This window comes from Mytilus trossulus, chromosome 4 (assembly GCF_036588685.1).
Source record: "Mytilus trossulus isolate FHL-02 chromosome 4, PNRI_Mtr1.1.1.hap1, whole genome shotgun sequence".
NCBI lineage: Eukaryota > Metazoa > Mollusca > Bivalvia > Mytilida > Mytilidae > Mytilus > Mytilus trossulus.
In genome coordinates this window covers 11,580,578-11,598,223 of record NC_086376.1, presented here as the reverse complement: position 1 = coordinate 11,598,223, position 17,646 = coordinate 11,580,578, and the positions used below count along the sequence as shown (strand labels likewise).

General features: G+C 29.2%; 1 protein-coding gene across 9 annotated transcripts; it reads left to right on the top strand.

The window, feature by feature from the left end:
- The first annotated feature begins 1,430 nt into the window (after positions 1 to 1,430).
- LOC134714679 (cyclin-J-like) lies at positions 1,431 to 17,070 on the top strand. 9 transcript variants are annotated; one of them, XM_063576140.1, is made up of 6 exons: positions 1,449 to 1,549; positions 5,329 to 5,409; positions 8,413 to 8,759; positions 10,265 to 10,570; positions 12,281 to 12,440; positions 14,209 to 17,070. In XM_063576140.1, exons 3-6 carry the CDS (start codon positions 8,477 to 8,479, stop codon positions 14,462 to 14,464), a joined length of 1,005 nt encoding a protein of 334 aa, XP_063432210.1. In that variant the 5' UTR covers positions 1,449 to 1,549; positions 5,329 to 5,409; positions 8,413 to 8,476; the 3' UTR covers positions 14,465 to 17,070. The 9 variants fall into 9 exon arrangements, with proteins under 9 accessions (XP_063432216.1, XP_063432210.1, XP_063432215.1 ...); XM_063576145.1 differs by having other exon boundaries at positions 1,474 to 1,549; positions 5,381 to 5,409; XM_063576142.1 differs by having other exon boundaries at positions 1,502 to 1,549; positions 5,332 to 5,409.
- Positions 17,071 to 17,646: the final 576 nt, after the last annotated feature.

The following is a 17,646-nucleotide window of genomic DNA, read 5'->3' as shown; positions in this document are numbered from 1 at the left end:
ATATTGTCCTCGTCAGCTTTTAGACTATCCCCATATTAATCTTAAGATTAACACAAGAGCAGGGGCGGATCCAGGATTTCCAGTTAGGGGGGGCGCAAATTTTGTATTTTCGCCGAGCGGAGCGAGGCGAAAAATTTTTGGAGGTTTTTTTAGGTTAAATTATTGAAATATTCTTCTAAAGGGGTGAAATGTAGATATTTCGAACTATTGTGTGTTAAAATTAGCGAGGAATTAAAGTTTCACTGAGCCGAAACTGCCTTAATCCACACCTGACAACAATCTACAGATAGACGGGCGCAAAGTGAGACGAGACAGATTACAATTGCTCACCTGACCAATATAATTTTCAAACGAAAAGTTCTACTTTTACCAGCAATTTTTATTTGTCCGTTCATACCATCTGTTTTTTTACTTTTTTGATTTTCGGAGGTCGTGTCAGACTTTACTGTGTTCGCCACAAACAACTAAAATCAGAATGAGATGCACTTACGCAGTTTTATTTATTTTCTTGGGATCCAAAGCATACAGTATAAATACGGTACAGAATTCGGCTAAATATTTAGGATGCAAGTGAGAAATAAATATAGACATATATCGCGAGATACAAATTAATAAACCAACCTTTCGCTTGATACAGTATTTCTATCTTTCATTACGGATATTATAAAAGAATCTCACCTGCCGACTGTTTTCTTGACCGTGTCATGATGAAATTTTGAAAGTGAGTAAGGCATGTTTTGGAACTTCGATTATCAAACAAATTGATAATAAAAACCTCAAATACAATGTAACATTATTTTGTTTTTACTTTAACTGCTAAAAACCTATTATATTTGTCATCAAATGCAGCTCCGCGTTTGACACCTTCCTTTGAAATTATTTATAGAACTTTAATAAAGCTTAGATCAGTTGATTAGTAATCACGTTGATTCTGTTAAACTGACTGTTTTATATACTTTGAATGTTAAACATGATTGAATGGTCTCTTCTGATACTTAAATATATGTTGAAGTCAACCCATGCTTTGCAAATTTTAGGGGGGGGGGCGCACGCCCGCCACGCCCCCGCCTTAATCCGCCCCTGAAGAGATCGTCCCGATAGTATACCTTCGAATTTCATTATATTTTGGACATCTGAAGAAATAATGAGAGGTAGTTTCTACTCGACCACAGGAACACAGTGCGTTCTCGATTAGATTTTTTTTAAATAGATGGTCCCTTAGAACACTACTCTGGAGCCTTAGTCTTGCTAAACATATCTGTTCTCTTCTACAGCCGAAGTGAAAAAATAATGGTATTATATTAATATTTGAGAAAGATAAGTTTTAAAAACCGATGTTGATTGGTTTAGACGAATGTCGTCAGGAATATTGTTCCAAAGGTTTTACTTTTTACCGTAGAAATTGGTCCGGTATTGATACGGTTTTATAACAAAGTCATTAGAATGTTTTTTCTGAAGAGTTAAAACTGTTAGATGTGAAAAACATTTTAGACTGTAAAAAAGTATTTTAGTGCCAAGACTTAAAAACATGAAACTTGTTGGTGTGTAGGTAGGTGACTGTTATGGTTTTGCTTGTATTGAGCAGCGACCACTTGTGTGGTCTGTAAACAGACGATAATACCCTTTTCCTATCGTTCCGACTATTGTGATTTGTAAAGATATTATAAAAACAAATTATAAATAATCCCAAAATATGGGGAAATAGTTCAAATGGAAATACTTGAAATAGAGATTTGAACCAAATTTCACTGACCTCTAAACATGGAAATTTTACATGTTTTTTTTTAACAATATATGAAAAATTTGTGTAGTGCTTTAGTGTAACAGGGACTTTGTATCCTATATATATAGATATACTAACTAGACCCTTGGATTGAAGAACTAAATAAACTGTAATATATAATAATATCTTCAATCTTCAATCTTTGTCGTGACGACAGAGTAATCTCTCTTGTAAATTATCCTCTCTTGTAAAATAATTATCACTAATGTAGTTTCTCCTTTGTACTTATATATTGTAGGTGGCGCTTTAAAAATATTATTGAATTATTGTATGAAGTGAAATAAATTTAAAAAATGGTTTATTAGGTTATTTAAATGGCATGAAAAATTAAAAATATAAAAAATTTAAAGAAATTTGTATCAAATTATCCACTAAAACTAGCTGCGGAACCATAGCTCTTAGGTCCTTATGTTATTTTTTTACTATTTGCGGACCATAGATGGTCTGCAAAATAAAAAAAAAATAAAAAAGGACCATAAGAGTTACAGTTCCGCAGCTACACTAAAATGGTTTGTAATATTATAATATGCCATATAGGTTCTGTCATGTATCAATTGTAAGTCTTAGACTAAGTTCTTGACTATTTTGAGCAGACCCATTTAAGAATAAGAATAATTTATTTTCCAATTTACAGGATATATTATGCTGTGAATAAATATCTGGTTTTTTTTTTTAGTGCAACACAAATCCAAAGCACCTTGGCCCTTGGAAACAATATAAATGCATAAATCAAAAGCTTGCACATATCTTAAAAAAGGGAAAAATCTTAAATATACACAGTAACAGTACAATATTTAAAAGTGTTGCATACAGTGGTACACATAAAAATGAACATCATGATGTAATCTTTATATCATATCATAGATTAAGCATTTTAAAAAAGTTTGAGCAGTTTTAAGTGTTAAATCTTATTTCAAGTCCAAATTACTGATTTCATTTTTATTTCCATATAATATTATTATATATGTCCAGATTTATAACAATAAGTAATGTCTTGAGGGTAATTAACTGGTTTAAGTAAACATGTTTCCTGTTGTCTTGTTCATTTCCAGGATCTAATTATCCCTGCAATTCATATACATGTGATCGGTGATTGGAGGAAAATCGGGAAAATTGGAGTAGGAAACAACAGGCAAAGTATTCCAATGGAAGTGAAAATGGAAGATAATTCAATATGTACCGATCCGAAAATTGTTTTAGATAAATGGAAATGTGATTTTTCAAATATGTTGAATTCTGGAAATTTGTATGAAACTACCGAAAAAGATGTTAACAGTTGCATAATAACCGATGATATTCTTGATAGTGAAATAACCAATGAAGAAGTTGTCAAAATTTTAAAATTGTCAAAAGCGGGAAAATCTCCTGGTTGTGATGAAATTCCGATGGAGATGTATAAGAATCAGACAGCTATAAACGCCCTTACTCAAGTGTTCAACATTTGTTATAATACAGGAATGATACCGGAGCTATGGAGTAGAGGAATAATCACCCCGATACCGAAGAGTTCGACTTCCGACCCTCGGGACCCGATGTCTTACAGAGGAATAACATTGGCGCCAACTTCATATAAACTGTATTGCGGAGTACTGAATTCAAGATTAACTGTAAAGCTTGATGATCTAAATTTTATACATGATGAACAAAATGGTTTTAGATCTAATCGTAATACTATTGATCATTTGTCAACAATTACAACTATTATTGAAACAAGAAAAATGTGTAAAATGTCAACTTTTGCAGCTTTTATTGATTTCAAAAAAGCATATGATACTGTAAACAGATTTTTATTATTTTGTAAACTTGAGTCAATAGGAATTAGTAGTAAAATGTTGAATGCTTTAAAATCTTTATATCATAAAGTACAGTCATGTGTTAAAGTTAATGGGAATTTAACCCAATGGTTTGATGTTCAATGTGGTTTAAAACAAGGGTGTGTGTTATCGCCCATTTTATTCAATATTTTTATTAATAATTTAGTAAATGAGGTTAAAAGTTTAAATGTTGGTATTCCGATAGAGGAAGAGAAAATATGTATTTTGCTCTATGCTGATGATATTGTTTTACTTGCTGAAAATGAATCAGACTTACAGATGCTCTTAAATGTTTTACATATGTGGTGTCATACAAATGATATTAGTGTTAATTTGAGTAAATCTAAGATTATTCATTTTAGACCACCTTCTTTTCCAAGGTCTATTTATACATTTATACTGGGTAATGATAATATTGAAATTGTAATACAATATACTTACCTTGGTTTACATCTTACAGAATTTTTAAATTATGATTTAATGGCAAAAGCTATTGCCAAGTCGGCAAGTAGAGCTCTTGGGTTATTGATCGCAAAATGTAAATCAAATGGTGGTTTTTGTTATTCTACTTATACAAAGCTTTTTGACACACTTGTATGGTCAGTCATCGATTATGGTGCTTCAATATGGGGAACAAGAGAATTCTCTTGCATAAATGCTGTTAAAAACAGAGCGATGAGATTTTTTATGGGTGTAGGAAAGTATACACCAAACTTATCTCTGTATGGTGATATGGGCTGGATTCCATGCAATGTAAAGCAATGGACAGCTGTTTTTAGATTATGGTCCAGATTTTGTAAAATGGACAATGATAGATTGAACAAAAGAGTATTTATATGGTCATATAAGTATGGAAATAAGCCAATTAAAAACTGGTGCTTCAGAGTGATGACTAAGTTTAAAGAGTATAATCTTGAACCATATTGTAACTGTGATATATTGTTAACTAAAAATGTAATTAAGGATATAGAATGCTTAGCTATTGATTTATATAAAACTGAATGGCATAATAAGTTGGTTTCGAATGAATATGCCAAACTTCGTACTTATAAATTATTTAAAACAGAATTTAAGGTAGAAAATTACATTTGTAAAACTATTGCAGGGAAATATAGAAGTGCTTTTGCAAAATTTCGTTGTGGTGTTGCGCCCCTAAAGATTGAAACGGGCCGGTATCAGAACTTACCTATTAATGAACGAATATGTTTTAGTTGTAATGAAACCATAGAAGATGAGAAACATGTAATTTTGAAATGTCCACTATATGCAGATTTTCGTGCTGTGTTGTTTAGTCATGCTAATTCTTTTTGTCATGATTTTAATAGTATGTCAGATGATGATAAATTTGTATTTTTATTTAGTGATGAAAATGTTTATTTTTACACTGCCAAAATCTGCTATGATATTTTACTGAAAAGAAAATGTTTATTATATTCTTAAAATTTGTTTACTTTTAAACTGTTTTATATTATTCTTAACATTTGTATACTTTTAATTTGTTTTATATATGTTTTATGTATGTAAATATATATATGTAAATGTATATACCTTTTTTATAGTCTCTCATAACTCTTTTTAGAGTGGCTCTTGTTTTATATTGTAATATTTAAATTGTAATATTATGTAAATGTTTTAGAAGAGGTGAGACTCAAATAAAATATTGTCTTGTCTTGTCTTGTCTTGTGATTAGATCATTAGTGTTAATAATCCAACTGTTTGTATTAAATTTAGCAGGAACTCAATAGTCATATTAAGTTGCCTCAAATTACTTTGAACACTTCAGATGTTGGTGTGTGAAGACCAAGTTGACAGGTAAGAGTTGTTATTGCAAGGACAGTATAAAATCCTTATTGTCTGTTATAAATAGTGCTGCTCTTGATAATCTTGTATTGTAAATCAGAAACTTGGAGAGGTAAGAACTTGTTATTGATTGAGGATTTAAATGAAACATTCTCTTTTAACTATTTTAAAGAATTTATATTTTTTTGTATTGAAATCAGACACCCACCAGGCATACAATGTTACACATAGATCAACATCATTTAATTGACTGAACCTTGTTAATTATATCATGGAAGTATTATATTAGGTCTGGTCAATATATATGTTCCTGGCTGGGTTTATACATCTATGGTCAGCCTCATCAATTTTCGTCTGCCCTGAGCTTTTAAAATAAATTGACTAGAATATTACAATATTTAGTTATAAGATTTCTTTTACCACTGTTATTCACTGATTACTTCTTATCAGAGAATAAGATTTATTTTTATTATGGCATAACATGTCTTTTTGTCTACAGTACCTGGTTGTTGAGGGGGAATATTGTTTATGAAACACAAATCTTCATGTAATTTATGACTTTATCAGTAATCTGAATCCCTAGTGGTCCTTATAAATTTACCTAAAGATTTCTCAGTTGTAAACATGTAATTAGAAATCTTCAGGGATGATTGTTAACCCTCTGGTGGATATTCTGACTGACTGAATGAATGATCTGACACATATGTTCATTTATACATAATATTCAAAAAGATCTTTAGTTCAAATCCTGTTTTTTGTATGTAATAAATTCTTATATATCATAAGAAAAACAGTAATTACACATCTATAACTCAAAGCATTTGTATATATATATTATATATGTAACATGTTTTACATGTTAAATTTGAAAAGCAAAGAATAGTTGTAATTCAAATGGTAAATATAATTTAATACTTTTAAATAGTTCAATTATATTAATATACTACATTTCAATTGTCTGTAAGTTGAGGAATGTTAAATTTAAATAAATCTATAGAAAAGTATTTAAGTTTTACCACTGTGTTCTATGTTGAATATGTTTTATTAAATTTAATACTCAGCTATCACGGTCTTTAATTAAAAATATTATTTAAGTATTAAGGGTATTGGCCATATCACAGTTGTATGAATCATATTTGAAGGTATAGGGAGTGCGTTTGGTACAGGTTTTATGTGTAAGATAAATGTTTAAAAAAAAGCTTTGATTTAACATGTGAGTGTTTTTAAATAAAGCATATTGTATAATTAAGTTCCTGATAGAGAAGAATGGTGTTCCTGCTTCAGGCAGTGTAATTTCTTAGTCTCAGTTCTTAGTTGAATGATAAATAAGAGAACTTTTGTTAGTGGTAAGAGATCACATAAGATGTCTTATTACAATTGTTAATTAGATGTTGCTATTAGACAATCAGCAAGTTTTTTTCTAAATTAAAATGTTTAATGGAAATTTTAAAGTTTGTTTAGATATTTATCAATATAGAATATAAGAAAACTAATTAAAAGGCGTGTTTTAATTTTAATACACCATTCAATTTATTTTATTGAAATATGGAGGTAATCATTTTGAATTTGTGCTTGGGAATAACCATTAATTTATTTTATTTTGCATTGATGATACAAGATACTTTATTTTATTTTGCGTCAATTCAATGAACAAGAATATCCAAAGAAGTCACCATGTAGTGTTTCATAATGTAATAAACAGATTTCAGATGTGTGATAAAAAATAATGACAATTTATAAGAGCAATCTTAGGCCCTCCTAATCTGTATTATATTAAACAAACCATTTTCTTTATAATATTTTTTTTAAAGTAAGCTTATATATGTATAATGTAAATAATTTCACACAATCTTTCATCAAACATTGTATATCATATGGTATTGAATTAAATAGATGCTTGTCAAGGTACATATTTTTAATCAATTATTTTATTTTTAAATAATGTTCAAAATAAGCACAGTAATAATTGATTATTTAAACAAGAAAAGGGTTGAGCATAGAAAAATCCACAGTCATACAGTGCTATTTCATACATTATTAAATAAGTATTATCCTCAGTAAACCATGTATATTATCATAGTTATTTGAAATTTTTCAAAGCTTTCATTAAAATCTATTTTCTGAATAAATATTACTTCAATTTGATTTAATTTTGATTTATTGATTCATGAATTGTATACCAAGCACATTTAAATGTGGTGGAGTGGTAAAGGTCATTATCAAATTAAAACTAATCCTAATTACAAGGGTCTGTTTACCCAGATTAGATATTATTTGATCCTTGACAGAGCTGGTATTGTGTAATTTGAAGATAGATTGTATCTGAATATAATGACACTTTTTATCAAAGACTCAACATGAGGTTAGCCTACAGCTTGGCTTTCACACTCACATGCCCATTTTTATGGTGGACAATAGACTGCAAGTTCTTGTCATCTTTATATCAGTGAGAAAGGTTCAGTCAGATGGTTCAATATCATTTCCTCTTAAATGAAAAATATTTTTGAGGAGATCAAATTTGTGTTGCCAGGATGTTATAAAGATTTTAAGAAGCTTTGATAATAAACATTAAGAGGTTTGTTATTAAGAGAAAATGTTATCACTTTGTGTTCAGTATTTAAGGAAAGGATTATTGTTGGCTATTGAAAATGAGTTTTTAGCTTAAGGTAACATAGTGAAATCTGATTTACAAAGAGCTGGTTGTGACAAAGAAAACATATCTTTCACTAAATTATTTATATGCAAAGTAGAAAGATTTTTAGAAGGTAGAGCTTTTTATAATTTTTTACTGTATAATATTACAAATGTGAGAAGGTGTTTTATATTTGTTCTGTTTAAAAGGAAACTTAATATGACTATTCAAATGAGATGGGATATACATTTGGTGTTTAATTCAGTCTGAACAGCAACTTGAGCAGATATTTTGCATTCAAAGCAATTGATTTATGAAATTAGAATATCAAATTCAGATTTTTATCCATGTATCTTTTATTATTTTTTTTCATTTTTTTGTAGGACACACTGGTATAAAATCAACAAAAGAAGAAATTAATGTTACGTATTTGGGAAAATATTCACAATGGCAATGACGGTGGAATGGTGGAAGGACAAAGTTGCAGAGGATATTTATGACACAATGAGAAAAAAGGAACAAGATAACTTCACAACATACAATTGTCATTCCACACAGCTATGGGCTAGAAGACAATTAGTGGATTGGATATCTGTTATAGTGGAGAATTTTAACTTAGATATGACTTCACACCATCTAGCTGTATATCTGTTAGATTTCTTCATGGAAAAGTTAGAAGTGGACACAAATCATTTATATCTGCTGGCTATAGCATGTATTTGTTTAGCAGGTAAAATCAATTCTTTAACAACTGGATTTCCCCAAAAATATTTTGGTTAAGTCAAACTAATTAATATGATAGTCATTGATGATATGACAGTGATATATCTTCAACTTTTACTGTGAAGACATAGAATCTGTGTAACATTACATAATACATGTCATAATATTAACAACAGTTGACCAGAAACCATTAATAGGTGTTATGTACACATCATACATTACTGTGTAAAGTATAGCATGTACAATGTATGGTCTTAAAATACTAATTTTCAAATTTAGATTGATATATGCATAAAATTTCATGTATTCAGGATATATCCAACAACTAAATATTTGTTTAGTTTTGTCATAGTGCAGTTTGTTATTTGTTCCGTAAACTTTATAAAAAAATATATCTCAAAGGCTTAATAACTGCACCTTTTAATTTATTTAAACCTCTTAGACTATAAACATGATAAATTAAAATATTATATTTTGAATACTGTAATCCTTCCCAATAGTATTACACTAGAAATGTATTAAGTGGATTATAGAGAATTATAATGATATGGCTGTATGAAATAATAGAATTATATCCGGGTGTTTATTTTCAATGTAGTATTTGTTTAGTCCATTTATTATATGAAAAACTAATGAAATTATCTCCCTTGGATATACCATCTCATGTTAATATTTCGTGCCTGCTTTTATCTTATACTGGTTTTTGAAAGGCTTATTTACTTTGGCTTGAGCTTGACATTTCATCCATATTTAACTAAAATAAATACTAAGGATAAAAAACAATCGTAAGATGAATGACAGAAAATGTCAAACCCAAAAACTTGAAAAAGAAAAAAAAACCCACAAAAGTCCACAAACCACTAATTAATTTTTTTTTAAGATTGAGCAACAATAATCCCAACTCCAACAAAAATTGAAGGTTAGCTAAGACAAATAGCTAGTTTAAATGCCTTTGTACCATAAATTTGCTCTTGGACAATAGGGTGTTGAAAGAGGTGTTATTGAACTACTAGCTAGTACCATTGTTTAAATTTTTCTATTATATAATTATATAATTGTATGAATTGCCAATACAGTGTCATGTAGGTTTATTGAAAAAAATATATACAGTGGCGGATCCAGCCATTTTAAAAAGGGGGGGGGGGGGTTCCCAACCCACCAACCCAGAGTAAAGGGGGGGGGGGGGTCCAACTATATGCTCCCATTCAAATGCATTGATCGGCCAAAAAAAGGGGGGTTCCAACCCCCGGATCCCCCCCCCTGGATCCGCCACTGATATACATTGTATGTGATAAACAAAAGCAATTATTCATTAATTATTTCATTTTAAAAGGTTTATTTCTTCTACTAGAAGTATGCTGAGCATGGTAACATGAATTTAAACCACTTGATTTGCAGTCCCGTCCTTCACTCTGGAGTCATTTCTTTGTTCTTAAGCTTTTTGATAAAAAAAAATCTTACCAGCTTAATCTCATATGAAATCATATTGTCTATGTGTTTTATTTCTTTTAGTAAAATATGAAGAACATTGTGAGAAAAGACCCAGACTGGCTAGTTTAAATGCCTTTATACCTTCCCATGGATTACTGGACATTAGAAAGTACACAGCTTCAGAATTACGATCTATGGAACTAACAGTGCTAAGTTACTTTAACTGGAATTTATCTATTCCAACATGTGCTCAATTTCTACCATATTATTTATTAGTCGCTGTGGACAATTTAGACTTAAGAAATGGTATTCCTATATCTAGTAAAGAAGTTGTGGAATCCTATGTACAGAAACATACTCATTACTTTCAGGAGATTTCTTTACAAGGTACGTAAAAAGCACTGAAGTATGTGCATAGGTTTTATGTATCAATATTGCTAATAGGACAATTCAAAGGTAAAGGTATTGTGCTGACATTTTTCTATTTCCAAAAACCTTATGTTTACCCCTGTACCAAATACATTTATGTCTTTTTGGCTGTTTTTGTGTTGTTGGGTTGCTTCATTAATGAGATCACATACAACACATCTTATATTCACCAATGAGAAGGACATAGTTGCTGCAACATATTAATCAGCAATCATATTTCTATTGACAATAATTTATAAATTAAAGGCGAAAAAATACTAAAAATATGTGCACAATTCACAAATTTGTACAAAAATAAAATAAAAAAGTAAAAAATTATCACAGAAAAGACAGACTAACACTAGATGAATAAAGTAAGTTGTTGTTGTCCATATTCATAAACATGGTCATTTTGGCCAATACCAACTAATTCTTATTAAAAAAACATATGATATAAGAATTTATACTGTTTTATCAATGTTTGTGAAGATAATTTATTTTAGTTTCTTTGTAATGATGTTTGTTAACAATCCTACATTCTTAACTTGTATTCAATAAAATCTCTGACTTTTATAAAAACATGTCAAATCATCTTTATCTTTTATTTATTAATTATCTTTGAATGACCTGAAGAATAAATTTCAAAGTCAGCATTTGGACCTTTAACCCCCTTCTATAAGTGTGTAGTATTGATGAAGATTTTGTCCACACAAGACTGTCAGTTTAGGGTTGTAGATAAGCTTAATCATGCTGACAATGATAAAGTTGTGTCTGCTTGAGATAGATCTAGCAGATTGGGACTATCTTTTATGGACTATCAACTGATAGGCTACTTATCTAAATTGATTTGTTGATATTAACAAATTGTAACTTGTTTAATTTTATAAATTTAAACATTTTTAATATGGGTTAAATTTAATGATCAGTGCCCTATTTATTCAAAATTACAGAATTACCATGATTACAGATTGCAGCTTCTTTCTTTCTTTTCTTGTTGCCATTTATGTGCACCGTCTGCCCTTAAAGTCTTTTTCATTTATGGTTTTGAAGATTATACATATGGATTAATGCAAAAACATCTTTTTAACTTATAGAAACTGTTTCTAAAACAAAAATACTGTATATCAAACAAAATTATATTAATTTATTCAATTATTTATTTCATTTTGGTTAAAATAAAAACCCAACTGATCAACTTGTTTGCTATCATCTTTAAAACAGTGCCCTTTTGTCATTAAATTCTAGCTAGAACACAGATTATGCTTAGTTATTAAATTAAAGTTGAGTGAACATTAGTGAAACATTTAAAAACAAATATAGAGATATCACAAAGTGGTTTTAAATAATTCAATACATATTTAAAGTAGCAGAATTAGTTCTAATGTATTTAAGATTATTTATTATTGCTTATATATGTACTTTAAATAATTCAGATAGAGAACCTTATGCTAATACTTAAAACCATTAATAAGCTGTTCATTTGAATTGTCTATTATGCTGAAAATATGATGATTTTACATTTATAGCTTAAGTGTCTTGCAACACATCCTCCTCTCTTATACCAATTATACCATGTATACGATTAACGCTTTACACTTCTAGTGACACTAGGCTTTTATGAAAATTTGCATACATGTACATAGGCCATTATAATGGTAGCACTATATTTTTCAATTTGATCTTTTTCAGAACACACATTTAGGAGTTATTTACCCTCAATGATTGCTGCATCATGTATTGCTGCCTCTAGAATCTGTCTCCACCTGACACCAACATGGCCAAAGAGTTTAGAGTTAATGTCTGGTTATTATATAGAAGAATTATTACCTTGTGTTCATATGATGATCAGGTAGATACGACTTTCATTTTAAGATACTTATCATGCTTATGCCATGTATTCTCAATATTTTGAATAGCTTTCTGGCATAGAAATTTTCAAAACAGCTATATTTAACATCTTTGTAAATAAAATTCCTTATACGTAATATGGATTAGGGTTATAATGCTAAAAAATATACTGAGAAAGCTGCTTATAACTTAACATTAAGATAGAAAAATGATCAGTCTCAAACTCATAATAAATAGTTGAAGGTGTCAAAATAGGAAGTCTCCCATTGGCTCTCATAAAGACGAATTTGAACAAAAGTAAAATTGTGCACTAGGTCTGCTTATGTCATTGATTTATACTGTTAAAAGGGAAAGGAAATTTCATTATTGGTAAATTAGGTTAAGAAGGAGCTTGCCTTATAGGCAAGTTGAACACTACAACTAATTTCAACCCCTAAGAATTGTATGAAATATAAATGATATTTATAGTTGACTGTTCATACAGTATAGTTCTTTAGTATGTCTAGGAGACTTCAAAAAGATTTTGATAAAAAGGATTAAAAATTAATCTCCTTTAATATCAATGCAAATAAAAATTTTGGACAGTTTGTATGTAATGATTAATTAAGTTATTTCATATACCAGTATGCATTTTCACAGAAACATATTCTATATAATATGTCATAACAAGTTACCTTTGAAAGTTTACAACTACACCTTTATTTGAATTTGACTTGACTGCAATAAGATAAAAGGCTTAAAGTAGTTGAATAATAGTTACATTAGATTTAAAAATTCTTTATTGCAAGTAAATATTTTCCTCTGGGTTATTTTTTCCTCAATTAAAGTGATACTTCTGGCAAAATGATGTCAGAAGAAACTTGACAAATATTTACTTATCTTTAAATATTAATACATCATAGGATTTCAAACTATTCATTGAGGGGTAGTTCAAGTACTAATTTACGTACAGTGTCTGATAACAGTTTCCGGTTTAATAATCGTACTAAAAATTTTATAGTCTTATACTTCATAAAGAATCACGATTTCCTGATCTTTTAAAAGATTAAAATATTTAAAACCTATATTCAACAGGATAACTATAAGCTTGAAAATACAATGAACTTAATCAATAAATTTATAATTGATAACTCCTAAGCATGCAGACTTTTATGTTATAAATGCTGAAATATTTTTTTTACATGGGAGATAATCTCTATCCATAAGTATTCATTTGAATTCTTCAATAGTTATGGTCATAGAGAAAATGTTTTTTTAAATCCTGTAAATTGTAACTGTTCTTTGGTATGGTCACTCAAGGAGGAGTTACCAGGTTACAGGGTTTGATATCTTTTCCTTCATAGCCTTTGCAATAGAAAAAAATTTCCTACAATTATTATTTATTTGATTTGGCATCAAGGCACTAGTGTGTCATTACTGTGGCCCATAATTTTCTGTGGCCTGAGTTTTGTCTCATTAGAAATCATATCACATCTCCTTATTTTCATATTACATGAACAAGATTTGTAGATAGTCTGGTGTTTGATTTTAATTGTCTTTGTCAGATTAACGTTAATTTTATGAAATAATTGTCAATGTGCCATTATCCTGATTATACACATGTAAATATAACAGAGTTTTCAGAATCTTTTTCCATTCAAGTCAATTAATCACTATCAGATAGGATATTGACACCTAATTTATATATAACTATGTTTGTAATTATCTTATATCAAAGTTGCAGTCTTTGTAAGAATACTTTTTCTATTAAATTCTTTTCTTTGTTTCAGATTGCAACAACAAGATAAACAGCAGTATTCTGACGTACAAGTAGTGCCTTCTAACCCGTCTTATTATCCTGTGATACAAACTCCATTTATAGACAGTCTTTACAAGCCTCCTGTGATACAAACTCCTTTTATGGATAGTCTCTATAAACCTCCGTTTACCTCAGTGGAATATTCATCTTTTCATGATGACTATAATAAATCTGTGATGTATGCTCCCACCAAGTCTCAAGTCATAGCTGTAGGAAGGGAGTCATGACTAGGGTAGCTTGAAAACTTACAGTAATGTTACTATCCCTCCAAGTCTCAGGTCGTAGCTGTAGGAAGAGAGTTGTGACTAGCATCAAAACATACAAATGTGCTTTATTATAGTAAATTATTACTGAAAAAGTATTAGTGCCTATTGGTGATAAAATCATAAGTTAATGAGAACTCAGTTTTGTACCAGAATTATTGAGACCATTTTCATGTGATTAACTCACATAAAGTGTTCCAGTCTAATATCCATGGAATTGAAACCTTAAAGCATAATGAAAACTGTTGCTGGGTACTCAAGTCATTTAAATTCAAATGTAAATAATGTTGGTTTATATGATTTATTCTCACTTTATTCAAAATAAGTTGAAATCTAGATACTATTCACAATTGTGCAGTATGGGAGATAACTCTTCTCAATTTTGTTCATAATCTGTCTCAGGTATTTATTTTGTAATCAAATTTTATTTTTATATCGTTTTGTTTCACAACTGTAGAATATTTTTTTATTTATTAAAAACATGTATTTTACTGTACATAATCAATTCCAAACACATTATGCAATTACCTTCTGAATGAATTCAATTGACTTCATTGTAGTTTTTTTTTTCAAATAATGAAATATGTCGTGATCACTTGCAATAACTCTTATTTGAGGTTTGAACTACCAGCATTTAATGTGCAGTTATATAAGGAATGATAGATTGTTCACTAAAAGAATAATAATCGTAAATCAGTTTTTAATTATAATATCTTCTTAATATGCATTTGAAGTGATATTTTGAGCATTTGCAATATAAATATAGATAAATCATTGTTAGAATTTATTATTATATTCTCTCTGTTATTTTCCCAACATTTTGATTGTGTTTGATCTTTCCGTCTCTTGATCACCTAAACATAATAATAATACAATAATGATTTGATGTTGTTTGTCAGGTATTGTATTATTTGAATCCATAATGTGAAGTTATAAAGGTTTCACATTTCTTGGGCTGGATATTAAATGTGTACTTGAATAGACCCTTATCTAAATCCCTATTATTAAAAAACTATTGTGTTTCATACTGAAGTATTAAATATTCTGATGGATACAATTATTTGGATTATTCAGATCTTGTAAGAATGCTCACTGACAAGGCATCCTACACTTCATTGGAGTATGAAAAGTCACATTAGATGAGATAAACCAGCTTAACAAGAACATTTTAATGAATATTTCCTCCCGCTTATTTCTAAGAGATCTAGACTATGTAGAAATAGCCTGTAGCAGATTTGTGAAGAATAGCACATTGATTACCTAATTATTGTACTGGAAAAAATATGACAAATTTTAATGATGTTAGACACTACTTTAGAAAATAATCAATATAATTTTTCTTGACATCTGTTTCTAATTTGTTTTCTTATATTTCTGTATTCTTCCTGAGAACTATAATGGCATCAATTTATTTCAATTTGATCTTGATAAATTCTCTACATGTGTATTAACAAGAGATTAGTTTAGGGAATTTTATAAAATATTTCTTGAATATTTGATAAATCAATTTTCTGATTAAATTGGAAAACATCAGATTTGAAATATATTATTAAACATTATATCAATTCAAATGGGTGAGAAAAAAAAAGGGGTGATCATTCTTCTTATTGTGATATTTTTTTTATCAAGTACAAGTCTCTGCTATTTTTTTTGGTGCAAAGCCCCCAGGATATATTTAACCCTGTTCTACTTAACTAAACAATATGGTCTTCACAAATAACAATAAAGAGTGGAAAAAGAAATTTGTGTAATAAAGCAAAACATCAAAGAAGTCTGAAAACAAAATTCACTTTTTTACATAAATAAGGCTGTTAGCTTTCTCGTTTGAATTGTTTTACATTGTCTTATCAGGGCCTTTTATAGCTGACTATGCAGTATGGGCTTAGCTCATTGCTGAAGGCTGTACGGTGACCTTTAGTTGTTAATGGTAGTGTCCTTTTGGTCTTTTGTGGATAGTTGTCTCATTGGCAATCATACCGCATCTTCTTTTTTATATAACATAATGTAGCTTGATGTCATTTTGACATGATAATTTTGAACTCAGACTCAGGAAAATGTATTTTATAAACAATATGCACATCCAAGGCTACATTTGAATAGCTTTTTATTTTTAGAAAACATAGACACATGCTCAAAGGGAAATAATTTTTTTCTGATAAATCATATTATGAATATTTCCTTTATTTTCATTTGATCACACATATGTTTGTTTTTGCCAGAAAGAGCTCAAGGAAATATTGCACTTAAATTTCTAAAAAGGGAACATTTTTATAATATCTTGAAAACTGTCCAGGTTTGGTGATAAGATGCATTAAATATATTGAGCTTAAAGATTCTGAAAAAACTAGATATATATTGTTTTTATATTAATATTATTTGGTGCAATGCAGTATACTATGATTTTCAGGACCAAAACAGGGTATTGATGAGACCTACTCCTTAACCATTATTTAATGTTCTAAATGTGATATATGATGTAATGTTTTAATTATCACCCTATTGTGTTCAATAATATTGTTTGTTCATAATTGTTACAATGTTGAACATATAAATTAAAAATTGAAGTAAAATAGTTTTTCTTTTATAACAAAATGTGCCATTTAAGGTCAAGGAACAGTAAATGGGCTATTTCGCAGATTTTGCTTAAAAATTGCATACAACCTTGGCTCGTTCAACTACAACTGAAAATCGAAAAAATAATACATTTATCTCATTTATTTTCTGAATAGTTGCAGATTGATTTCTCTTAATATGGGTGAACATTTGTATAGAAAGCACATAAAATCGGCGAAAAAACTTCTAAAATTTGTCTTAAAATCGCCAAATCTTTAATTCTACTCCATAGATTTTTCTTAAAAAACTATATATTGTTGACACATAAATTTCTGTTTTAATGACATAAAATAATCAAAGGGTCACCGACTTCGTTTTTTGTCTAATAATCAATTTGTTACCTTATTGGTAGTGAAAAACGTCAAAAATCAACGTTTTACGGCCTGCAACGCGTTTTGTTGGATTTTTTCACAAAGAACGCAACTTAAAATGATGTATTCCGTAAAAAGGAAGTCGGTGACCCTATCTTTATTTTGCATCATTATAACGGAAATTTGTGTATCAACAACATATAGTTTTTTTAAGAAAAATCT